Source organism: Apostichopus japonicus, chromosome 2, assembly GCF_037975245.1.
Source record: "Apostichopus japonicus isolate 1M-3 chromosome 2, ASM3797524v1, whole genome shotgun sequence".
Classification (NCBI taxonomy): domain Eukaryota; kingdom Metazoa; phylum Echinodermata; class Holothuroidea; order Aspidochirotida; family Stichopodidae; genus Apostichopus; species Apostichopus japonicus.
Genome location: NC_092562.1, coordinates 6,589,125 through 6,616,616, shown reverse-complemented (window position 1 = coordinate 6,616,616; position 27,492 = coordinate 6,589,125). Strand labels below are relative to the sequence as shown.

Genomic DNA, 27,492 nt, shown 5'->3' with positions numbered 1-27,492 from the left:
TGAATGGTATTTTTCTTTCGGTCTTACCGATGTAGCTTTTGAATTTTGTCATTTCCTTCCATTGCAAGGAATAAACATGTGTTTTCAGACGTTTCCTCCGTGAAATTGGGTATTAAAAAAAATGGACGATACAAGTATATATAGGTTACATTTGTGTAATTAACATGCTGATATGCGCGGTCGCATGCAGTGATTTTACGGTAAATCGTTCGCGCCATAAGGGCGACAGAAAATAAATTTATTTCTTTCTATTGCGACAGCTTTTCTCCATTAAACAAACCTGGTCAGAGTGCATTTAGAATAAGAAACATTGAATCTTCTTCGGAAGTTTGTTTTCCAAAATTCATCATCAAACACGTATTGAGACTTAAAAAGCTAAAAAATAAGATACCATTTTAGAGTTTGGCACAGCATAGCCTTTATGCCGAGTCGTTGGCACTGTGATATCACACTCCCTTAATTTGTCCCACCATCATATGAACAAAATTAACCTTCACTAGTAACAGTTCCTGAGTATTGTGCCCCTCCTTTAACTATTGGTGCCCTTCAATAAATTGTTAGTGCCCCTCCAACTCGGAGTACCTGTCCCCAGGGGCCTAAACATTTCTGTAACGGCCGTCTCCTCTACACTTCGATATAATCAAAATTAGCATGGTGAACCAAATAGACGGCTAGGCTTTGTGCTCTATATATCTAGTTAAGGGCCTAACGTATCATTAACAAATCCATTCAACGAGGTGTTTTTTCTGATAGCCTTAAGGTTGCACATATTCTGCCACTTCTTAAGAAAGATGGCTTAGATAAAGAAAGTTTTAAGAATTACAGACCAGTGGTAAACCTAAAATTCTTGGGGAAAACTATTCAACGCATTATTTCTAGTCGCATTACTGATCATATGAATACCAATGATGTCTATGATCCATTTCAATCTGCTTATAGGGCTAACCATGGTATTAAGACTGCTCTACTTCGAGTAAGGAGTGATATACTTTCTGAAATGGATAATGGTAGAATAGTGGCTATGGTCCTTTTAGACTTGAGTGCCGCATTCGACACTGTGGACCATGAAATTCTGCTTTCGCGTTTGAATAGTTTCGTGGGTATTGATGCTGTTGCTCTGGAGTGGTGCAACTCTTACTTAAACAGACGACCTCAATATGTTTGTATTGGGGATGAATTATCCAATCCTGTATACATGGATTATTCAGTTCCACAGGGTTCAGTCCTTGGACCTCAGTGGTTCCCTATTTATACACTTCCAATTCGTAGAATTTTGGTGAAGCACAATATTTCATATCACGTTTATGCAGACGATACCCAGATTTACATTGATTTCAGTCCTTCTCAAGATGAGAGTGTTAAAGCCATCAGATGCCTTGAGAGTTGCATCAATGATATCCGTTTGTGGATGAGACGTAATTTTTTGAAGCTTAATGAAGAAAAAACTGAGTTTTTGCTTTTTGGTTCTTGTCATCAGCTTGCTAAAATTAATATTCCATTCATATCAATTGGTAATGTTTAGGTTCACCCTTCCACTCATGCGCGTAATCTTGGTGTAATTTTCGATTCCAATATGTCTATGAAACGCCACATTTCCAACATAACAAGTTCTGCTGCATTTCATCTCAGAGGCATCTACAAATTACGAAACTATTTAAATGATAAGGCAACTGAACAAATTGTACATTCTTTTATCACTTCAAGGTTCGATATGGGCAATTCCTTACTCCTCGGTCTTCCACATGAACAGATTCATAGACTCCAATTAATCCAAAACTCAGCTGCACGTATTGTAACTCATTCTCATAAGCATTGTCATATCCACCCTGTCTTAAAAAAGCTGCACTGGCTACCTGTAAAATATCGTATCATGTATAAAATTCTCCTTATTGTTTATAAATCACTTAAAGGACATGGTCCAATGTATATTTCTGACTTATTACATATTTATGTCCCCTCTCGTAATCTAAGATCCAGCTCTCAATTTTTATTATCTGAAATTAAGTCCAAACATTCTTGGGAGCATAGGTCATTTATTGTCTCTGCCCCTCGCTTATGGAACCAACTTCCCTTAAAAATCAGAAAAACATCTACTCTCTTTAACTTTAAGAAGAGCATAAAATCCCACTTAATGACAAAAGCTTTTATATGATCTTATACCATTAAGTTTTTCTTCTGTCATTGTTTTGTATTATTCTGTATTATTTGTATCATTTCTCATTGTCATTTGCACCATGAACATTCTTTGAGTGGTGTGTGCGCATTATAAGTCTTATTATTATTATTATTATTATTAACGTAAGATTGTACAACATGTTCGAGAGTACTAGAATTTATTTCAAAAAGAACAACTGTGTAAGCAGTGTTAACATACCCGTGAGTTGTAAGTCATTTTCCCAACCAAATTTGGGTGTACCATGTGTTTCTATATATGTGCAAATGAAAGATATTTGGACGAAAAGATCACTATTTCGTCGAAATCTCGTTACAACACTATACAGCGAAGCATCATAAATATTATAGTAGCTTGCGTAGCACCACTCTCAATGTGTTTAACTTCCCTTTTTAGCACTATACGGTAACTCGGTAGTGCCGGTCATGGCCTCTTAATAGTTTTATTTTGTCATAGTTTGGCAGCGCCATTCTCCACCAATAAGTGCATATTATATACCCATTTAATACTTTCCGAGCGCTCCTTGTACCTATGTTAGTTTGAAGGACATTGCATCATTCAAAAAAAAAGGGTTCCATCTGAAGTATGGTTGACTTCGGAAGTACTACCGCTTTTGTTTTATTGCTAAATTGCAATGGTAACCAAAGCAGCTGACAGTCACCTAGCTAGCAATACCATTGTCATCTGCTAGATTTACAGGACAAACTCAAGTTTGTCCGATTATACTGTTACCAGTTCTTTATAGTTGAATTCAAATTTGCAACCATATGAATGATTGTTTTGAATGATTCCCAACAACTTATTTAGTACCATTTTTACGACGATGAACATACAAACCCTTTAAAACTTTGCTTTCAAGGCAGCACATATACCGAATAGTCTTTGTCTTAATACAAGAAATCTAAATTTTATTTACATTCGATCCATAGTCAATGGTTGCGTATATTTTACATGTACAGCCGTTTTATTTGGACACATCTGTTTTCAGTTATCAGTGTCAACCACTATCACAGGTTTTGTGAGAGGACACACATTGCTCATACTAATACAAATGACCCCACTCATGACCTTAACAACTGTTCTTGATTATACGTCGCATAATCAAAATGTTATATTTATATGAATTTGTTGCCCAAGACGCGAAGTCTAGAAGAAATTTCATCCCAATCGAGGTAAGCGCCCTCTAAATGTCTCGCTGACCTTGAGTCAACATCCATTCTACCGTGAGGGACACGGTAGTTGTCCACGACAAGAATCTCACCTTTGAAGGAAAGAAGAAAGAGAACGAACGTGATTAAAATGTCACTACTCTGTTCTGGCAGGGAGGCGCTACACATGAAACCTAAACTTTTGAAGCTAGGCCTATATATCTGCGTGTGCCGCCTATAACCACCACTTTCAGTAGGCTTCTTGTACAGACTAAAGACAAATCCACTTTCTAAGTATCAAGTTTAATTATCATGTGCTTTTTGTGATATTGTGTTTACAAGCCTTGCTTGTCACATATATATACATACACACGCGGCGCGCACATAAACTTGGCAGCAAAGATTAGCTTTCAAAGGCAAGTAACCCTCCCCCCCCCCCAAAAAAAAACAAAAAACAAAAACAAAAACAAAAAAACAAGATACCTCATGCGTGATTTTCAGTTGGGACATATCTGACAATACTATTAGGCTAAACGTTACTAACTTAACGTAATGTAATGCACAGACTGCTGTGAATAGTCAGATAAGTAACATACCTACACACTTTGAAATATAATGTAAGCCACAAAATTATTCATGGGTAGGCTGGATATGTTCTAAAGACTATAAACTATCTCAATTCAAGGTTCAACATCCTTGAATTGTTTATTTAACTGTTTTTTTTTACCAATGGCGTTGCTGATTTGTAATGTTGTAACTGTCACACATACTGTTACACAGAATGAAGCATGACAGGTGTATGTCTAACACATAGAGATTGAACTAGGAAGAATGCTGACACAGTGTATCGCCGTGTGTTTAAAGCAGTGACTCAAGCCTTGAAAAATAAGAGGGCGCTTTGCGTTGTAACTTGTACGGCAAAAAAAGCCAGATCATTTGTACGTCTTCATACATATATTGTGCATTCGACTTTGAAACTGACTTTGAGTTTACCCGCGATTTCGAAAGAGTGGGTGTACTTTGCACGACAGAGATATGTTATGGCGACCAGAGTGGTACTTTACATTGTGTAATTTTATCTTTGTTTGGTTTATTGGTTTTTATGTTTATGTTTTACGACTTTGTTTTTATGTATTATGTTTTGTAAAGCGCTTTGAAGCCTTGCATATTGCGCTATATAAGTTGCATTATTATTATACTCCTGACTTAAAAACCAACTTTGAAAACTTTTTTCCAGCCTCTAGTGACTCAGCATGTGGAGTGTTTTGTGCAACTTTTAATGGTATCTGAGTGACTCAAAGCAAATATTTTTCTTGCTTGTATTATTTTAGTGCTCCACTCAAATAGTGTCATAGTTGTCCCTGGAAAATTGCTGTGAAAAGGCAGCCCCCCCCCCCTCCTACCAGCACACACCTACTTTTGTGTAATACTTCCATATTAGTTTGTGCATGCAATGGCTCCTATTATCGCTTCCTAAGAATTACATTTGAAACTGCAGTCCACTGCCACGATTTTGGCACCCAAATGCGGCACGCGATATCACCATTTCGAGTGATTTATGCCAAATTTATCACTTTAGTTTTGTCAAAGACGTATCGTTTGTATAGCGCGCCGGTACTTTCTTGCCGTACAAGCAAAGCGCCACCAGTAGGATGGGTGGCTTCAGTATATGTCGCATGACGTCATTCTCCCTACTTCAATTTCTATTGTCTTATAATATTTTACAATAAATTCTGTAAAGTAGACCTTCCATTCTGCCAGTTTTCCAAATGTTCTTCTCTGCGATTTAACATTTAGCTATCCCCTATAGTTGTCATGTAAGAAGAAAACACCTCGTTCGTGTTATTTAAGTTGTATTGGGCAGGTATTGCGATCGTTACTAGGCAATTGAAAATATAGGATCCGTCAAATTTGACTGATAAATTGAGTCACTAACTTTCTCACCTTGACATTTAGAAAGTGTATCGACTTCAGGAGATATACAATGGCTGCATTTTGACGATGGGCGATTGCCCAGTGTCTACTAATTATTCGAAATACATCCAAAAATAGTGAGCCATACCATCATTTAGGCGGTATTTCACAATGCTGTCTTCACTATTCAAGGTGTTATTGAACTTCCTCAGAGCCCCAAACACTTTTGATGATACTTCTAGTTCACTATCTAGCCGGCATGCTCGGCTATGGTCCGCATATACGATCTGCTTAACACGTCCTCTTGTGTCCTGTCTAAATACAAAGTTGCATGTGAACGTTATGTAAGTATCAGCTTTATACTTTGCTTTTGTGTCAAAAACCACAGTAAAACAATAATGCGTCTGAAGAAGAAAGAGGCAATTGAGTGGCTCTGATGGAAGAAACTATAAGCCATTAAAGCTGATATTGCAGAAAGTTGCAAGTTGATATCTCCAATATGAATGTAAGTTATTATACGAGCCAGTAAAAAATGAGCAATTAACAACAAGCCACGCCTAAACTGTTGGAGCGAGTCCATTGATCTTTAAAAGAACCGGATGGGAGTTCCACGAACGAGGAGGTGCGTATTGGAAGCTTGAAGCTGTGAAAGGGGTGGGGCAGTGGCGGAGCGTCCATACAGTCAGGGGGCGGATGCCCCCTGACAGACTCAAATGGACTGCTGGCGCCCTTTTCAGCTTTTTACCACTTTTTCCTTATTCGCGATTATTGACTTTTTTCATTGCGCTCTCATCTACAAATTTTGTTGGTGTAATTTTCTGACAAAATATAACGGCGGTCTTTAATTTATCGGCACTTCCGTTGTACGAAACTATTTCCAAGAAACTGTACGGGGTTTTCGATCTATTTATTTTAACTATCTATTTATTCTTCGTTTCTCTGCAAATTAGCAAGGCCCGGAAAGGGTCATTTCCGGCGATCTAGGGAGTATCTTTACTCAAAACATTTCTGTACGCTCCGCGCCAACCTGTGGTGGCGCTCCGCTTAGATAGTGTCGAAAGCTCCCCCTGGCCAATACCCCTAGCTCCGCCACTGGGGTGGGGTTGGGGTGTTGATGAGAATGAAGGGGTGTCTGTTTGTCACTTTATAAGAAGAAAATTTCCTTTTATTGATTATAATTATTATAACTTATGATTGTCGCTTTTAGTGTGATCTATGGGGATAGAGAATCCGCAGATGTGAAGATGGTGGAAGCTATAACTAGTTCAGCTTGATTATATACTGTGCTTAACACACTCCGTTAACATGACGGCAGTTCACTTCTGCATTGTTGTAAGTTTGAAGACGTGTTGTCACATAACTAATTGGCGTTGTGTGGATGTATCAAACAAATCAATACAATACACATTAGCGTACGTAGCTTTAGGTAAAATGTTCCCAAGATGATCAGTATGCTACTACGAGTTGCCGTGAAGAACAACCTCCAAATTTAAAGCTGGAATCTAGTTGAAGACATTTCATTTGTCTTATGGTGTTTAGCTTGTAAGTAAGGATTTCACGGTAAAAGACTCTCATATACCTTATGACGGGATGACGAGATTGTGCGTGATGTTTGCCAATGTAGTCTTCGCCCAAATCAAAATACTCGAATTCAGTTTCAGTCAAAAGTTTAAAGCAGTCTGGATCTTCGCTTCGAATGATTTCCGCCGATCTAAAGGCATCTGCAACGATGTTTTCTCCACCACTAGATGACTGTTTGATACAGTGGAGGATTTGCACCTGCAAAACATATTAAAAATATTACCATATCGTTGAAAAGTATACCATTGAAGTTACCTCCGCACCATTCATTACCAGTTCTAGATGGTCACATGGGAAACCAAAACTTTCGATTACAAGAAATTATCTCTGAAATCCTTATGTATAGGAGGTTTCTCTAACTTTTAGACACTGTACTGGGAGGAATATGCCCCCAAAACCTAACACTTTGAAAATGTGTATCTTCACAACCCTTCTAGATATAGACTTGGTTTGATTTTTAGAATAAAGCTAGAAAAACAGATCTATTCAAAAATACCTATTGCTTGGGGAAGGGGGGGGGGGGAGGTGCTATTGATGTTTAGACGTTTATTTCCAAACTTTTGGTTCAAACTTTGTTTTCATTGAAAAAGTGTGAAAACTACATTTTGACCTTTTTATTTTCAAAAAAATATTTAGGCTCCACTTAGAAACAGGCTACCACCTTTATAAATGTTCTAAAACAAGCCCAACACATAAAAAACAAAACTACCCTAAAAAGAGCAGGGCTTTAGAGAATTGGACATTTGAATTATCATCGGAATATTGCCAAAACCCGTCTATAAACAGATAAATAGTTGAAAAACTGTTAATTGTTTAAAAAAATCATATTACGCGCACCCCACGCCCTTACTCAAAAATCTAATAAATATTATGTTCTTTACAGATGTCTTTACAAAAGTAAAGCAATGAATCAGAGCCGTATATAGAGATACGGCTCTGCAATGAATATCGGAATAGCGCCACCAAAACGATATGAGAGCACAATTCAGGTACGGTTTGCGTGTTTGTACCACTGATCTGTACACTAACTGGATTGGCGGCTCACCGCTTCTGAGCGCTAGTTGGTCTATTCCCTGTAAAGCTACCGGAAGTGGGTTTGCGGCCATCTTGAATCACCCAAAAAGACGCCAAACATTTCTTGTTCTGTTGTAACTAGGTACGGAATCGGCAGACAGCACTTCGCATTATCCTAAACGAAATAACTTTACCTCACTCGTTTAGTAACTTTACCTCACTCGTTTAATATCTGATGTTTTGAAAAGAATGCCTGTTCAGCCTATGGATGCACACACCGGGATGTTCGTGGAAAACGAGAAAAGGGGTTAAACTTTCACAGGTAGGCTATGCCGATTACCTGGGATGGGAATTCTAGTTAGTCTTTTGTACTACGTTGTATGCACTGGCGAGAATATGGACGTGTTTCGCGAAAGAAATAAGTAACATGATAAGTAACATTAGCTTTTCGACATATTTAGGTCTACTTGCATCAAAGTACAGTTTTCAGTACACTGCGTGACGTACTGAATACATGAGGAATTATGTGTAGCTTAATAATTGAAAGGGTATACATAGGCTTACCACCTAACTCAGTTTTGAAAACAGAGAGTTGTTGCCTAACTCAAGGCACAAGCCTAAGCTTGACTTATTTGGAAATTTGAAGCCTCTCCTTTTATGAATGAGTATTACTAAGGACAGGTTACAATTCAATTGGTTAAATTATTTCGTTTCTACAGATGAATTTTATATTTATATTAAAAATTTCAATGTTTTGTTTATGTAATTTGCAGATTACTCCAACTCGTAACTCGTAAGCCACCATCTGCAAGACGATCCAGCCCAATCCCAAGTACAAAACATGAATTACCAAATGCGGAGTGCAGTGAACATGGAGTACCCCTGGAGATCCTACATATGCTATAATGGAGTCTCCTAGAAAGCTAAAGCGCAAAATACCCGACATCACATACATTTTCATGCATACTGGGTTGAAACTATTTATCTTTTCATTCTTTTTATGTCAAGAGACATGTTCAAGGGCATAAGAGACCTCATTGAGAAAGTTTCATGAGAGCAATATAAGCAGAAAGACATGACAGTAATCACACATGGGGGAACATGGGGGATGTGGCTGAACATTCCAAGTGTTAAAATGATAGAACTTATAGTAAAGATTTTGTCAGTACTTTTTAGGCTCTGTTGCCATCATAATTATCACATTTCTGCCATCCAATCATACAGTTAATGAAGAAGAAGTTTAAGTTTCATTATGTTTTTAAACAATATGGAAACATTTCTCTGACCTCTAGTGGCAAAACATCTCGTGATTTCTATTGTTTGGTGTTGAAGTTCTTGCCGGAATTTGTTTTTGTATAGGTTAAATGATAATTTTCAAGCACTAGAAGCATTTCATGGATTTGCAGGTTCCACCCTATGTATTGTTTTACTTTTTATACATAAGGACCTTACCTTTATAGTCTTTTTGGAAAGTTTCATGACATTTGTAACCACCAGAAGCATTGCACTGACTTCCTCTGCCCATACTGTAATGTTTTTAGATTATGAAATGTGAAGTTCTTGCCATTATACTTTTTTTAACAATATTTTTATAATAGTCTTTTATATGTGAAGTTCTTGCTGATTTACTTTAATATTTTTTTTATAAATTTTAACCACCAGAAGCATTGCACTGACTTCCTCTGCCCATACTGTAATGTTTTCAGATTATGAAATGTGAAGTTCTTACCATTATACATTTCTTAACAATATTTTTATAATATTCTTTTATATGTGAAGTTCTTGCTGATTTACTTTTATATATTTTTATAAATTTTAACCACCAGAAACATTGCATTGACTTCCAGGGTCCAGAGTGTAATGATTTTAAATTTTCTGGAAATGAAGTTCTTGTTGGACTTTTTAAGTGCTAACAAGTCACTACAATCAATACTATTACAACTGTGTCACTTGAACTGAATATATTTAAAGAAAAGGATATTTGTTTCCATTATGTGCTTTCATAGTTTACCTTGTCGGTTCTCTATTTGTAATCATTTAAGGGTAAAGCTGAAACTGCAAGCACCCAACCAGTAAAGACAATAGCATTATAGCATAAACATGAAATACCACAGTTTATGACTCACGAGATTGCTCTTTGACTACAACTGTTTGAAAACTTCGAATTTTTGATTCCCCTCCACCCCCCCTCCCCTCCACACCAACCCCTCAATGTTGCTTTCGACCAAGAATATATTCGGAAAGGCTTTTGAGTTGTCCATATTGATCTGCTTTTGCAACCCTCATTTTACTTGGTCAATTAACCGCAATAAAAAATCAATCTAATATTGAGTACGGGGGCACGTCTCCCGACCACCTCCCCCCCCCCACCACCTCAGTGACACACACCTAATATCAGCGCCCCTTCTCTTGTCTTGGATACTTTCTGTCTACAAGAAAACAGTCATTAAATCAACGTTCAAATATCGCTAGCATACAAAATCAGTGAACTGTATCGCTCTTCTTGGGTGAACAAACATGGCGGACAGTAACTTCCGGTGGCTTCACAGAGTAGGCCTGTTGCTCCAATCCAGTTAGTGTACAGATCAGTGGTTTGTACGTGTTTTGTATTTGTATTGTATATGTATAAAAAATAGACAGGAAGATTTTTTCAATTGCTCTCTGTATTGGATTTTTATTAGTTAACTCCTCTCTCTATGAAGGCCTCTCTACAACCATGGAGCTCTGTTTTTAACTCCATGCTTTAACTACTTGTGGTACTCTAAAATCCAAAAGTTATCTACTACCACTGTACTAACTTCCCCATTAAAACAGCCTAATAAAATTCCAACCTTTAACCCATGACGCCCGAAACCCTCATCTCATGTAACCCCCACGACCCCATTTGCCAGGCCTCAGTACACGCCTATGTATAGCACTACTCCAGCTATACCCTCAAGATAGGCACCTGGCGGAATATGTCTATACAACAAATTCCTACACACAAAACTGCTTCACTTTTATGACTAATACTGTATACTGTACAAGGACCTCTGGCCTCGAGGAGGCCACCAAAGGGGTTACAAAAACTTGTAAGATCATACTTTAGTTTTATTATGATAACTCCACCTGTCCCATTTAATTCAAAGCCATATTCCTCATCATGCATTCTGTATGGCAAAGATATGATTTTGTGTTATAAACTAATTGATATTTTGTTGATGCATTTAGAAAGAGCAGAATGAATGATGTAATCAGGGCAATTGAGCATTAAAATGATTTCAATCATACATCCATTGAAAAAAATCCACAAATGGTAACATTTTGATAAAACCACAGAGAACTTGTATATATTGCAAAAATGTACTTTTCGCTTCGTTCCTTTCACCCAATTACGGGTCACATTGTACCAAATTTGAGGATACCGGTATGGTCGCGAAGAGATATTTTCAGAAATAAGCATTAAATGTGAACATTTGACCTTAGTTACCATGGTAGCACCATTATTCAATCTTCCCTTTGGAGTTAAAGCAAAATATTGCTTTGCACTTAGTTAAGGTTAAGGTGGTAACACTTGGTAAAGCGCACATTACTGTAAAAACACTCAATGGCGCTGAACAACAAAACAAATTATAAAAACGATTTCTTAAATAAATGAGTCTTTAAAGCAGCTTTAAAAGTTCTGATGGTCATCGAATTTCTTGTGTCGACGGGGAGAGCGTTCCAAAGTCTAGGGCCAGTGACGCTGAAAGAGCGGCCTGCGAAACATTTGCGGCGTGTGAAAGGAACCTTGAGAAGAATGCCCTTTGACGAGCGTGTTGAACGACCAGGTGTCTTAATTTCCAGCGACTCGGACAGATAAGCTGGCACTGAATTATGTATACACTTAAAAACGAGGAGGAGGATCTTGTACTCGGCGCGGACATTAACGGGGAGGATGTGCAGCTCCTTCAATGCTGCGGAGGCACTATCATATTTTGATCTGCCGAGAATAATTTTAGCCGTGTAATTTTGGATCCTTTGTAGGCATAGTCTGACAAAAACTTGCAGGTTACACTTTTGGCATTGACGCTGTCACCATGGGTTTCAATTGTGACCAATGTATAACCACATATTTTTTCACTGATCATGCCCTTTTCGTCTGGGAAGATTGAACGTCTTTTGAAGGTGCCCCTTTGCATTTAAAGCAAAACTCGCTTTTGGCTTCGTCTGACCAGGGAGGTGTTATTTAGACCTCCCTAATCTAACCATTGACATCTGACTCTTGAACTTCATAAGTATTGCGAGGCACAAGTTCCTAACATGGAGCACATTTCTATCAAGTATGATGGTATTAGCCGATACTTTTGGTAGTTTTTGACACAAAAGTGCACTGAAAACACTGGATTTGAACTTTGACATAAGTTGCCATGGTAACCACATACTTTTTTTTTTTACAGTAATTACATTACAATAATAAACATGTATAGTGTCTCAGTGAATTCAATGTGCCATCCCCCCTTGCATAATCCCCTTTCTCTAATTTGACTTTTAACCTTTGACCTTTCAATCTGAAGGTCTGGGAGACACAGGTACTCATCATGTGGCACAATTACCAACCGACCGCAACATCTAGTCAACTCCCAATAGTAGCGATGAGATAAGATTGACGCTCACTCACCCCAACAGGGACCATGTAGAATGCTGTGTCTGTGTGGAGTGGTAAGGGGCCACTACTGTAGGCAACATGAGAAGCGTTCTCCTTTACCTCCACTTGGAATGTTTGTCTACACAAGAAAGAAAGGTCAATAAGAGTTACTAAAGTTGTTTAAACCACTGGTGAAGACAATTATTTGGGCAATATGAAACACAAGATTCACATTCTATAAATCAATAACTTTCAATTGAACGAATGTAGTAATAAATAACTTAAAGATGACCCAGCGTGAGTAAAATGAGCGTCGCTGGGACCTTCCATCCTACATGAATATTAAATGTATACAAACAAGAAAGCCAGGAGAATGATTCCTTGTCACTTTGCACAAGAGTAGGCTCCAGATACCAAAGTTCATACAAGCTTCACTGCTTGAGTTACCCTGCTTGCAAAACTCTGAGGCTGAGCTTTATTGACTGCAAATCACCTTTGAACTCCACAGAAAATATCTGTATTGACCTCAAATGACTTTGGACATCTACTTAGCTAACGAACAAGTTTGAAGTTTCCAGAATGTTACCAATGGTGACATTCAGGGGCAATTGAACTGTATATCAGCAGGGATGTTTTACTCACAAAGTTGGACCCACATAGCAACTATGAAGAGTTTCCAAGCTTTGCTGTGAAAATTACAGAGCTCACAAACTTTCTTTCATACTTCCACCTCTGTTGACCTCAAATGACCCTTGACCTCTTAAAAAACAATAGATTCTTCTACTTGAGGTCCACATACAACTATGAGGTTAATCCAAGCTTCACTTTTGCAGTTGGATGGGTTTCAAACTTTGGCATCTGGTGACCTCAAGTGACCTTTTACCTCAATGCATGTAAAGTTAAAGTTGAAGATGACAGTCTTGTCTGAGGCCAAGGCCACTCACACGACTTTACAACTTAACCCCACGCTAACTTAATGAGCACTTACAGTAAACATTAGAAATTGCATAATTTACGTCTAAATTTACTCTGTTTTTTCGCTACGGGATGGATATTCCTACAAGTTTAGAAGAGTTTAAACTTTGGAAAGTTGACAGACTGAAGGAATTTTTAAAGAAACGAAAGTTGATGATGAGTGGCCGAAAAGAAGAGTTGGTTGCTTTAGCGTATGCTGCCGTTCAGATGAACATTGCTGAAGTTAACATAGCAGATGCGCGAAATGAAAAGGCAGATGACTACGCATCGGTACTTCAGGTTGAAGGAGAGACCCTGTCGATCCTTTTTCGGATTTGCCACTTACATGGGAAGGCGAATGTGCAATGGAAAAATGGCCGCCTTGCATGTACATTGATATTGCGCATTATTTTACCAGTATTGATAACATTGAACTGAAGCAAAGACTGATGACGGACTATAAAGATGGTAAAGCCTTCAGCTATTTAGAGTCTGGGTGGCTCGGGGAAATTTTTTACAATGCCATTTCTGCCGAGTCAAGGTTGTGCTTTCTAAAGGCAGAGTGTACACCATCGCAGCGTATTAATAATATTCCCTGAAAATTCCCCCCACCCACTATTATTTTTTTAAATGTTCTTCCCCAAATAAAATAAATATCTTCTTTTTTCTCTGTTTGAACAAATTGAACCCACCCTATAAGTAGTAGGAATATGCCAAGAATAAGAATAAGCTTATTTTAAATCACGCAAAAAAAAATGAAGAGAACTAATATTTCTTAACATGAAGAACCAACTATACAAGATATCAATGCCTCTACTATGCAGTGTTCGTTGGTGGACGTAAAAGCAACGAGTATGAGGATAGGTTATGTACGTAGGCCTATTTAGATCTACAGTTCTGTCAGTGTCAATGTCAGTATTTTAGACTCGAGTTGCTTACGATATTCTCTAAAAAAAAAACAGTTCAGGCTCATAATGACAAACAAAAGGGCAAAATAGTTTGTTCCATGCTATATATTAAATTCATTTCATATTCATTTCCGAAAATTATCAGTTAGAACTTCCGCGAAGCATTAAGACACCCGCAACCACGAAAGGTCGCGTAACTCATACGAAGGATACAGTCACACAGTACTCTTTTTTTTCCTGCTCGTATATCAGACTAACTATTTCACGTGCGATACGGATCTGTGTTCCCTTATAATCAATATTTTATGAAGTAGTTTCAGTCAATTTATACACGTTTTTAAGTCGTAAACTCACCGAAATATGCACTTGACATATATACCGAATGTCGCAGTAACCCATTCTTAGTTGGATTATCGTTATGAAAAGCTGTCATTGTTTACGTTTTCCGAGGATTCCATTCTCAGTTGACCTGACCCCAAGTGAGAATCGGGCATGCGCACTCGTAACTCTGAACTCGCTTATTATTCAAAGAAACCTGTCATCGGTTGAACCGTGGAAGTATCGGTCAGACTTCCATGGTAGAACCAATGAGTTACGTATCAATTCCTTGGTAAAAATAAAGTTGGTTTGTCAACCCATTATTGTTACTCATTGTGGCGCGGTTGCAAACATGTCCGTATAAGGAAAAGGTGTATCACCATGTAAACATTAGTATGATTTATTTTGTGATGGGGGATGGGGGTTCTGTACTCTGTGACTCTTGTTTCAGGTTGAAATATATGTGCATGAGCCATCAACTAAAATAAGTATATGAAAGACAGTCATACTTAAAAGTTTTGTATTGTGTCATTTAGTGTATCTATATACTGTCATCCTGTTTGGACAGGGAGCTCTCCAAGTAACAGCTCCTTGGTTTCACCACGCCAAGTTTATTACGTTCCTCAAACACAATCTACCCTACAAGATTGTATGGGTTAGGTAAATTGTAATCATGGTAACTCTGGCATTAAACTTCAAGAAACGTTATAGCCTATCCACGCCCCAGTCACGGGCACCTAATTCCAAAGGTGGGGACTAAATTCCAATCGCTCTCCCCGAATGATTTGTTGAGGTATAGACCTTAAAGACGGGCTGTGACTATGGGTTTCATGAATGTATATTTTTCTGCGGACTGCTCTCGGAAGAATTTTACACAGTTCAGGCTTCAAATGTATGTTTAGTCTAAATCAAATTAGGTAAATAATTAGGTTTATATATACACACGGCTGTGTATGTTGAAACTTTAAATTGTTAAGAAACAAAATTCAAAAGTTGTTGTTTGTTTTCACGGTTTCCCCGAAAGCCCCCCCCCCCCCCCGACGACTAAAACGTTACCCTTCGGACAGGCCATGGAGGTATGGTCTCCTGCCCCCTCTCCTTTCATACGCCATTGATCAGCCCTTAAATGGTATTCTACGCCGAAATAGTCATTAATCACTTTCTGATAATAATTTGAAGAGGGCGAACCAAGGAGAGAACATACCTTCTTATTAATACGTAAAAAAGAATAATTAGTTACTATTGTAAAAATAATATAAATACATAATGCACTTGTCATCCAGCCTCTGAAAAGATCATGCTAGGATGGAAACGTCAGGCCCATTTACTTTGACGCATTAGTTACTTTTGTATACTACTTAACACAGCCTCGCCCCATCATTAAGATACATGTAGAACATATTTCGTTCGATCAATGGGGAAACCTTTGCCTCTTTGGATTGAAAACGATGCATTTTTGCACAACTCTGACAGTTCAACTATGAGATATACGATTAATATATTACTAGATGTGATTGTACAATAGGTTGATTCTTACTACACGGTTATTTAGCATATATACTATCTACAATTAACTGTCCTGAGCCTGTTTGAGTTACATTTAAGGAAATAAGAAATCACTGACCACTAAGTTTGGCATTCAAATCTTTCTTTCGTAGGTGCAAATTGCGACGTCTCCTCTTAGTCGTTGTTACAGTCTTATGTCCAACATTTCAGCCATTTGTTGTAAAACCCACCTCTACGTATTCGCGTATCTTCTCGTCCGCGTTGAACGACATTCTTTGTAATTATAATGTGGATTCTTATTCGCGTAAACTGTTTGAATTTTCCCAGAAGTTAATATCGAAACTAACGTTTCATATGGTAGTAACCGTTGATACTCTCAATCTGTACAGACATGAATTGGTATATGTAGGAAAACTGAAGAGTGACCTTCGTTGACCCGTGTGCATATTGTTTTGGAAACACGCCTTGGAGACACGCCTTGGTTACAGGGTAGTAGCACCTTCCGTTTAGGGTAGTAGCGCCACTAATTTACAGTAGCATCGCCGCCTGTAGTAGTAGCAGCATCGCCTATTTAGAGTAGTGGCGCCTCCTTTTTACAGTAGCATCGTCACTTAGGAGTAGTAGCACCTCCTGTTTAGAATGGTAGCACCTCCTGTTTAGAGTAGTAGCACCTCCTAATAGGAGTAGTAGCACCCCCAGTTTAGGGTAGTAGCACCTCCTGTTTAGGGTAGTAGCGCCTCCTGTTTAGAGTAGTAGCGCCACCTGCAGTCATTTTGGCGTTCCATAGATGTGAGCTCCCCTACCAGCCAGAAGTGAGATCACAAGACACGAGCTAACGGCGAACTCACATTTCTACAAAGGCGCACAAGAAAGTTATAATCTATTTGGTTTTCCCGAAAGGGATAAATATGGAGTCACTCTTACCGACCTTGCAAAAAATGTGAGGGAGCGGGGGGGGGGGGGCACGGATTGCAAAGTCAGCGTTGACTATAACGCGGATCGCAAAGTCGGTCATTACTATTACGCTCAGATTCGTCCAATATACAGAAACGCTGTACACAAAGACTGATATAGAAATATAGAAATAGTGCGCAACCATCATATATATCAGATATTGACGAATGAAAACAATGTAACATACTGGATGAGACGAACGTATGGAAGGATTGTGTCAAGTTTCTAACGAAACAAACTTCATCGATCTGGAGAAAAGAGTGGTTATTTGAACTTGTCATTACAAAACCTGATTGTTCTAAGGCCTTATCTTAAAGCAGCATTTTGCGTCCTTTTCTATGATTTTTCTCAACCTCACTGACTCCACTATGCCATAACGACATACATAACTAGCTTATCTATTTAAATCTGACTTCAAATGGTGGCATAAAAGTCGAAAAATGTGCAACTTTCAACTTTGTTTTTCTCCAAGATATTTTCCATTGGGATCCCAATAAACCTCGCCCATAATATGAATATTTAAACATTTCGAACGTCATTGACCAATACGTAATACAACACCATGCTTGATTTGTGTACAGTCTATATGGCAGTTGTGGGAGTTCCATAACAACTCCCTGGTTGTATCAACGCAGTCTTGAATCTTTTTTTTAGCAACGGCTCATAACTAAACCTGCATCTCTGATTGGTTGAATTCGAACGAGTGGGTTTGGGGGAATGTATGCGATTAATTTTAAATGTGGAATTTGTCGTGGACACTTTTCTCATTATCTGCAAATATCGCCAATTAACGTTGTTGGCAGGGAGAAACTTGGCTAATATCTTAGTTTGTTGTTTTGTGATTGATATATGTAAACAAACTCGATGGACATGTCAAAAAAGTAGAAAACGGCGACCAAACGCAAAATGCTGCTTTAAGTATGTACCAAATTCATGCTGTAGCTGTAAATAGCTCTATTTCTGTTTCTTGTTCTCTCCATCCTAGTGGTTATGTAATAGGTATGCCTTTACTCTTCCACAACCTGTGCTCATTTTCCCCTGTATAATTAGTAGTGAGCCAGTGGCAACAGTACTTTCTTTGTTCTGCCAAGTTGCTGGTTTTAGTAAACATCTTCTCTTCTTACTTTCTTTTCTTAGATAAGGGATGCCTTGTCTTAGTTGTTTCAGTTATAGTGTAAGCATTTGTATGTAGATTAGTCTGTGTAATTAGCTCTGATTGGTTCTGAGTGTTACTCTTGGTATCTAGGGTGTTTATAGCCAATCAGAGGTGTTAAGAGGGTCACATGTTGTTACCCTGTGGTTTGGGAGCTTCCTCCAAGGTGTTTTAGGAGGGAGAGGCAGTTTGGTTGTCAGCCAGTCAACAGGGCATGTGTATATATTAGCCTCTCTTTACATAATGTAGTCTGTACACTACAGTATACATATATATATAAATTATTAATAAGTTGTCTACAGGATCTTGTGCTAAAAGAATTTATCTATATTCATATGACTCTTGCTGTCCAAGGAATTAATTGTGTATAATTGTTTTGCTATACATCTGTGTGATTACATCGTTTTTATTGGATTCAATGGAACTGAGAGTTGTGTTCTAGCTGCTAGTTGCCATTTTGTACTTACATATATCTTTACTGGGACTTCACCTATTCTTTAACTTATCTTTTACCGGGACTTCACCTACTCTTTTACCTGGACGTCACCTAGTCTTCTACCTACCGTATCTTGTACCTGGACTTTATACCTACTCTCCTTGGGAAGAACATTTCTTTGAACATATATATTATTTATTGGAGTATTCCTGGAACTGTCACTCATATCTATTTTCACTGTCCAAGTATATTCACGGAACTCTTACTACTCACCTTCTATTTCGTAATTTCCTGTTATCGGACATTCATCATTTATTAAACCTTGCATCACCGTGCCTACCAGTTATTCTACTACCTTGCTGTGCCGTGCTGCTGGACTATACAGACCCGCCCGCCAGATAAGCTCTATCTCTTTTTTTATTAATGTGCACATACATGTATTAGTCTTGTGGCCACTTGACACCTTTAGTTGTTAATATTCAATATCTCTTGTTTTAATTGTTGATACAAGTTTAATTGTGTAACAGTAAAGAGTACTTTCCCAAGATTCTTTATGTTGCACACTTTCATGTGTGACCGAGCAATATAACTATTTTCTGTACCTAACAGCCAGTCTTATTCTTGTTTTTAGCCTGTTGTATTTGTAATACAGTGGTCAGCTGTCTTCACACATCGTGACCACTAGGGGAATTCCCAATAATCCTGTTGTATAGCTAGCTGCTGTCAAGAACCCCACATCCCGCAACTCTTACATAGCCTCCCACAGTTAGGTCACATAAGTTGAACGACCCCGACGTTGGTTCAACAGGCCGGGTTTGAACTGCTGCTGTGCGGTATATCTCACAACAATGAACAACGGGCGAGAACGATGAACGGGGAACCTTACTACCTGTAAAGTGTATTTTCCCATACTCAGCTGTTGAACCACATTGCAGGATAACTTTCAGTGGCTGACCTGTGTCATAACTTCTGTTGTCAAGGACGTAGGAAGCGTCAATTGATTTGCAATGTGACAATTCATGTAACACGATCTTAATTGTTTCCACCTGTCTACAAACTTTTCCCTATAGGCCTGTATAGAGTTACACTAGACTGGTGAAGCTATAAGATTGGTCAACTTGAAAACACACGCACAAACCTATTCTACACGAGTGTAAATTCTACGCGAGGAGATCTCGACACTTCGGTTGAATATCCCCCGCGGCGTGTGTAGCGAACATAAATTTTAGTTTTTTGTTATAATGGTTTATTGCTAGCTGTATCGAACTTCCATTCGTTCTAGTACAAGAAACAGTTTCCTCAGGAATCCTTAAACTAACTGCCAAAAATTGATTATACTTTTCACTATCTGAAGGAGGGGCCAAACTTTTTCTATTAGAGCATTACCTAAGGCAGAAGTGTGTGTCGTATTCCAAGAAACAGGAAAAAGTGAGGGAACATATATGGGTGCCAAGCAAACAGTTTGTTTGTGTTACTTGCTCAGTTAGTATGACAAGTGCTATAAATTTCCTCCCAAAGTTACATTTATTTCGTAATGTTATTAAAGTTTATGTTATTGATTTCATGTTGAAGTTTGTATACTAAGCGGGATGAGCTTGTTATTTTATCACAACATATGACAAGTGGAAATAGGAAATAGTAAGCAAACGTCTTTTAAATGTTATTTCGTCTTTGCAACAAGGAAATTAGGCCATCATTTGAAAGGTAGTCCGTTAGGAGTTAAAGTGTAGGCTGCAATATAGCGTATAGTAACATTCACAGGTCTTTACTGCGTTTCACTGTATATGTGTGATATCTCATGACGGCAAGAAATATTTGCGTAGTAAATGAGTAATGTCAGAGGTTCCTCAGATGGTACTCAAATGCATACGAAGGGTTTACTTAAAAGGTTCAACACTTATTCAACACTTATTTACAATATACGTGGATTAACTCGAATATAACACGTATTAAATCATACAACAACTGGCATGTCTTATAGCTTTCTCAAATGAGTTTCGAGAGTTATCACATGGTAGTCTCGCCAGTGCAATAAATGAGAGATTGCAAAGTTAGTCTCAATTGATGTACACTCAGGCCAAACGTACTTGATCTAAACAACAGCATGGCTCGTCCAATAGAAAAAGTACATTATTTAAGAGTATTCTCTCGAGCCCGAAAAAAAAATCGCGGAGATATGTACACAGCAAGGGCGGAGAAGGGTTTTTGTGTATATTGGAATTAATCCGTGCATATATTGGATTTAATCTCCATATGTATTCAATTAATGCGGGGATATATTGAATTTTAATACGTGTACATATTCGAATTAAAATGTGTATATATTCAAATTAGTACGCAGATATATATAATGCGGTGCTTGTCCCACATGGCTTGCCATAACTGCAAAGAACTGATATAGGGCCAACCATAGGCTAGAATAGCAGCTCCGTGGGATCAGTTACAAACACTTTATGGGAGAGAAATGGATAGCGCCGCTAATTTGACTCACCGATCAAGTTAGTGTAAAGTTTGTCCTAGTATATAGTAGAAGTCCTTCACGTTGTTAATAACCATATATGGATTCTATGAATTAAGATATATTTCCGAAACAATAAATGTTGCAATTCACTTCACTACAGTTGTATATGTAGCCTATATAGCCTACATACCCAAAGCAAGTTGGTCTAGTGTAAGCTACGCGTTCACAGAGTTCCGTCACCGCACCAACTCTCGTAGGTGAATTCTTGATGACGGAGAGGCCAAGCTTTCGTAAATCCATCAACCACTCAAACAGTGATCGATCATCATTCATTATCGATTCAAAATCGAACCTGTAGATAAAAATATTGGAAAGAGAAGGACACCAGTCAAAGAGGAATAATAGGGAGATCATGCGGGAATTTGCATATTCAATCCTAAAGAAAACACAAATCAAACCGTCATCTTAAATGCTTAATGTTAACCATTCCGTTGTCTTATCATGCAATTTTAATGAATCTACCAAAACATATTCTTTTAATTTTCTATCAACAACAGAGCATCCTTTTATGTTATTCAACACAGTAGTGATGTATGCAACGTTCGAACCTGTTTTGACTTTTGAGTGTATGGGGGGGTTAATGAGTGGGTAAAATAGGGGGTAAACGAGGAAGCCTTTTTTGAAAGCATTGTAGTACGTATTATTGGAGGTTTAGTAAGAATCATGTATATATATATATATATATAAATATATATATATATATATATATATATATATATATATATATATATATATTTAAAATATCACAAATGATTTTCGAGTTGGATAGCATCATGTTTGATCCCTATAGAGTAGGGCAAAATATGTCACCAAAAACAGAACTAGTATTGTTCGATATAGGTGACAAACGCCTACAGTGGAATTACGATCTTCCTTACCGGTTTCGAACCTCTGGACATACAATCAGCGTCCATAGCCTAGTGGTTAGGGTGTCCGCGTACAGAGCGGGAGGCCCGTGGTTCGAATCCCGGTGGAGGCTGAAAGTTTTTTCACTGTTCTTGATTTTCCAACTCATTACGATTTTCATTTATATATATTTATAAGCCTTGATACCAATAGGTATAGGAATGGGAATAGGAATAGGCCTTTTACGAGTGATTTATAGTCATCATGTTTTACCCCATACGACTTTACCTAAACATATATATAAATATAAATTTATATATATATATATATAAATATATATTTATATATATATATATATATATATTTATATATATATATATATATATATATATATATATATATATATATATATAAATTTATATTTATATATATATATATATACAAGGGCGTAGGAACCGGGGGGCTGGGGGGGCGCCAGCCCCCCAGTGAAAAATGTGGAGGGGCGGAAGTATCATTCCGCCCCCCCGCTTCGCAAGTCAGAAAACCCCTTTTTCATTTCCAAATGAGAAAAAAATCTCATTTAGAGCACCAAATTGCATCTAAGGCCAGGTGAAAATGCAAAATTATATACAAAATGGAGTGGGTGGGTTGAAGTGTGCTATATATTGCACCAAATTGCATCTGAGGCCACCTGGAAATGCAAAAAAAATCCAAAGGGGAGGGGGACACCCCCTCCCCTTAGACCCCTCCCCCAGGCCGGCCATCCGTCTTCAGCCCCCCCACTCAAAAGTACCTTCCTACGCCACTGTATATATATATATATATAAATATATGTTTAGGTAAAGTCGTATGGGGTAAAACATGATGACTATAAATCACTCGTAAAAGGCCTATTCCTATTCCCATTCCTGTACCTATTGGTATCAGGGCTATCTTAACCTGCTTGTATTGACAATTAAAAGAATAGTCCAGGTCAAAGTGTTTATTTGATATGTTCAAGGGGAAACTTAATCTAAGTATTCTGGTGAAATTGTCATTCAAGTCCTATGTACCGCTTTGGAGATATTGACAGACCTACCAAACGTGAACTTGAAGCAAACAGGTGTGATGTCATAGTTGCACACTGACAAACAATGTTTTGTATTTTCATTATTTTTAAGTCTATTGATTTGACCTTGCATTGAATAGGATTACTAGTTTGTCTAAAGGGAATGTGAAATACCAATACCTATGGTACATTCACATTATGGATGCATATAATTGAGGAGTGTAAAATTAGACGTAAATTTCAAAGGAAAACAAAACTTTATTTATGAGTGTGCAACAATGACGTCACACCTGTTTGCTCCAAGTTCACTTTTGGTACGAAAGGTGGCAACTGCAACTGTCAATATCTATAAAAAAACGGTGCATAAGAATTGAATGCAATTTCACCAGAATGCTTATAGGTTATGTTCCTCTTTGACATATCAAAGAGAGCTGGACTATTCTATTAAAGAATCTTAGACTAATACTGTAAAATATGGCTTTACTTCTTCTCGCAGTCCGCTCTATAGTAATTTGGAAGTACGAATGTTCCGGCAAAGTACTCTGTTGCTCTTTATTCAGAGGAAGAACGTATCGTGACGTCACTGTTAACATATCTAGACACGTTAAAAAATACCGGTGAATGTGATGTTGTTACGTAATAGATCGTTATATCGATAGTTGTAGGTATATGCCGGTCTATTGAAGTACTGCCTATATAGTGTGTGTATATATGTTTGCTATACGACCAGTGGTGTATCAGCGAGCTATTGTAGGTGATACGCTTCAAAGTGTGTTGCTGAGTTATCTATAGGCGTGCATAACCTTGCTACTTATCGACAAATGTATGAACAATGGATTAAATGACATTGGCATAGATCCCTTGATAATAAACTGAACAACAAACTGTATCACATCAAGCGAGGTTAAGTAAACGAACGTTGAACACGATGTCCCTAATTGAACTGAACACTATTTCAGCGCACGTCAAACTCGATGTTGTTCAACTTTGAACACCAGCTCGGAGCAGGGAGTTGTTATGGTAGTAAGCACTGAAAACAATGCAACAAGGAATAGGCTATCTTACATCATGACGTGGAAACACTTACCTGAAAATGAATGGAGTAAAATGTCGGCTTGCCTAATGAGTTTTTGTTGTTGCTTATAATAGTTGAGACGTGTATTTGACTTACAATGCTTCTTGACAATCTTGTAGCTCTGCCCTCTAGTTTGCCATACTTAATATCCTCCAACCCATGAACAAGCCAATAAGTTTGAATTAGATCACCTCTCTTAACTTCTGCATGCTAATGTAGCTAACTTGAGTGCACGTAATCTGTCACAATAATCATACTTCTCCAGACTAATCGCAAGATGTGTAGCTCTATGTTGAACACAGATCAATACTGTGTATGTCCTTTGTTATAATGTGGGAACCAAATAACATTACAATATTCCAGATTTGGGCACACAAGTGCTTTCTATATAACGAAGGGTGATTCCATATGAAATCACCAAATTTTGGAGTATGTTGTAGTTCGACATCTTTTAAAAATTCCCAAGTTTATTGTTTGCTTGAAACACCATGCAATATGCATCTTCTGAAACTTTCAGTTGCATTGCTTCACAACTGGCCGAATTATCACACTTTGAAATTCCGCAGTTTGTCGCCATCGTGGCATTTGGGCATTTTCTTGATTTTTGAGGTCTCATTTCTCTGCAATCAAACATCCTACTACCTTTCTATTACAGACTCCTATAGAGTCTATCTCAAAGAAAAGGAACATAATAAACTTTATAAAAACATTGCCTAGTGGAAGTTAGGTCAACTTAAAGGTGTCAAAATATTCGATTTTGATATTTTTCACTTAACAATTTGCAATTTATAGTGATACATTGCTCCTAAACCTTTGCTTCAGGGTACTTTATTCTTTCAGAGGTTATTAAACCTTTAGTACAAAATATACAAAATAATTATTACAGTGCTTTCCTATAATATATTTGCAAGTTGTGCAAAGTTACTATGTCATGCTGCGATTCAGCATGAGGAAGTGGTTTTGATGCCAATTGTTTACCAAAGTAATCATGTAAGAACTGTCAAGGTTTCATACTTTAATTATAAGTGTAAAGTTCTTACACCTTACCAAATTTCAGGGTTCTAGCATTTCTCAATATTAATTTATGGGGTTGCAAAGTTGCTCTGATGTACAAAAGAGGTCGTCTTTGATTGCCAATAACTCAAAACGAATCATGTTGAAAAAAATCTGATTCCTTTTTCTGGAAGAGATATAGTACCAACCTGTTTGTTCAAAAAATTTCAGGAGGGTATTTTGCCTTATTTGAAATGAAAAATCCTCAAAGTTTGGGATTTCTACATAAAACGATTTGCCTGTTTTGATATTCCACATGTTTTTGAGCCTGGGTATTGTACTTCAAGGTCATTCATTTCAACACTGTGCAGATTTCAATGTCATATAAACAAATTCTATTTGCAAATGTACTGTCTGCTACTGATTTAGTTCACTTAATTTAAATGATTTTTGGAGAGGGTGCAGCAACATTCATCCGTGATTTGACACGGAATGACCCATAAATAAAGTAGCATCTAGAGTTAAAGAGGATGCAGCATGCAGCATGCTGTTTGCTTTGTTCACCTTGGTAGAATTGTGCTGCTAAATATTAAGGAAACATGAAATACCCCCCCCCCCTCCCGATTTATACTTCACTTCCGCTATATGCCAATAGGTGATATATAGTGTCACTATCACCATGAGAAATAATGTTAATTGTTCCTTCCAACATACATAACATTAAATTTACAAGTATTAAAGAAAAACTGCCGCTCTTGAAACCACTGTTGCAAATTGTAAACATCATGTTACAGGAATGCTCTATCATTTATCTAAGCTGACTGTAGAATAAATGTTTGTATCATCAGAAAACATTCTTACGATATTTGAATTTCTATCAACTTTCAGTTATCAAACTTGCTATATGATTAGTTACGTAATTTGAATGGAAAGTTTTATGTTACAAGTAGTAAGTAAGCCAAGGCCTATATGATATAACCACAATTCGTACCTTCTAAAACGGTCCTCGGAAATATTCGCGTCCCAATGCACCAGTTCCGCATCGATGACAATATCGTTCCCTCTGGTATTCACAGAATGAAGATATTGGAAAAGAAGAATTTTGCTTGCATAGCTACTTTCGTGACCGTCTTGCCATCGCAGGAGGATTGCATCTCCATTTTGAGAGATTTCAATATCTCGTGCTTTGGGAGGGTAAGGCACCAGAGGGGTACGCTTGTTATGAGTGATATGGTTGAAGCAGTTTTGGCATCTACATATGTCTCTTAGCCACTCTAATGGATAACGGCAACGTACTTGATCGGCGAAGACAACCTCTAGAAACTCTTGTTGCAATGCAACAGATTCAATTTTACATGCTGCCGGTAATTGATTCCAGAGTGGAAGATAACCCAGATCTTTGTCGTAGTACAGTGATGGACTGATGTCTTCATGAACTTCCGAGCTTCCTACAGACTTGTAACGCCGGTGAAGCGGCTTCGAAGATACATTGGACTTCGAATATGGCAATTCACCAAACTGATATCCCTGCATTGATAATGCAAATGACCGCCGAACGTAATGTTGTCCTACAACTCTATGAAGAGATGCAAAACTTTGCTTTATCCCAAGACTTAGCATAGCTCATTCGGTCCTGCAATTGACAATATAGAAAGGCACCTAAATATTTGCAACGTGAACACCGGTGATATAGCTCACTGTTCACAGTAGCCTATATGTACCGTACGCATCCAAGAACATTCCTTTTTATTCTTTCTTTCCTTTTTAGTGCAATCGCGTTGAATGATCATTGACAAAGCGCATTTCGACGTGGTCGCCAAACACATAATTTCTTTATGGTGTGTTATTTTCACGATTTGAATAACCGGACCAATAACAAATCAGACTGCAGCGCTCTTTCTCAATTGAACCTGCCCTCCCACCCGAATCGACCTTCAATAGGAAGAACGCTAACACAGTGTATCCAGTGAGTGAACCCTAGAAAATGTGAGGGCGCTTTACGTTGTACGGCAAAAAGCCATATAATGTGTACGTCTGTCTACATACTATGTGCATTCGACTTTGAAATTGAATTGCATTTAACCCGTTTTTTTCGAAAGAGTAGGTGTACTTGCACAGCATAGACATGTCATGGCGACCAGAGTGGTAAGTATTATACTCCTGAACTAAGAACCAACTTTGAAAACTTTGTTTGCGCCTCTATAGACTCGAGCGAGAGGAGTATTTGATGCAAGTGTCATTTCCGGAATCTGTGAGGCACATAGCAAACATTTTTCTTGCTTGTATTATTTTAGTGCCCCACTCTGAAAGTGTCATAGTTGTCCCTAGCAAATGCCGTGAAAAA

General features: G+C 37.9%; 1 protein-coding gene and 1 long non-coding RNA gene across 4 annotated transcripts; one reads left to right on the top strand and one right to left on the bottom strand.

The window, feature by feature from the left end:
* Nucleotides 1–141: 141 nt before the first annotated feature.
* On the bottom strand, nt 142–27,060 carry LOC139976238 (gamma-butyrobetaine dioxygenase-like). 3 transcript variants are annotated; one of them, XM_071984820.1, is made up of 6 exons: nt 26,140–27,054; nt 21,317–21,478; nt 12,470–12,575; nt 6,815–7,014; nt 5,384–5,550; nt 142–3,434 (listed from the first exon to the last, which is right to left on the bottom strand). In XM_071984820.1, exons 1-6 carry the CDS (start codon nt 26,766–26,768, stop codon nt 3,289–3,291), a joined length of 1,410 nt encoding a protein of 469 aa, XP_071840921.1. In that variant the 5' UTR covers nt 26,769–27,054; the 3' UTR covers nt 142–3,288. The 3 variants fall into 3 exon arrangements, with proteins under 3 accessions (XP_071840921.1, XP_071840924.1, XP_071840933.1); XM_071984823.1 differs by lacking the exon at nt 21,317–21,478 and having other exon boundaries at nt 26,140–27,058; XM_071984832.1 differs by lacking the exon at nt 5,384–5,550 and having other exon boundaries at nt 3,296–3,434; nt 26,140–27,060.
* LOC139976247 (uncharacterized) lies at nt 7,820–9,808 on the top strand. Its single transcript, XR_011796050.1, has 2 exons — nt 7,820–8,152; nt 8,604–9,808. It is a non-coding gene; the product is annotated as an uncharacterized lncRNA (long non-coding RNA).
* Nucleotides 27,061–27,492: the final 432 nt, after the last annotated feature.

Coding starts and splice junctions, on each gene's coding strand:
- LOC139976238 (XM_071984820.1), bottom strand. CDS start 26,768: ATGCTAAGTCTTGGGATAAAGCAAAGTTTTGCATCTCTTCATAGAGTT. Junction 5,551..6,814: donor TCTCGTCATCCCGTCATAAG/GTATATGAGAGT, acceptor CTTTGTATTTAG/ACAGGACACAAGAGGACGTG. Junction 3,435..5,383: donor GAAATACCGCCTAAATGATG/GTATGGCTCACT, acceptor TTTCCTTCAAAG/GTGAGATTCTTGTCGTGGAC.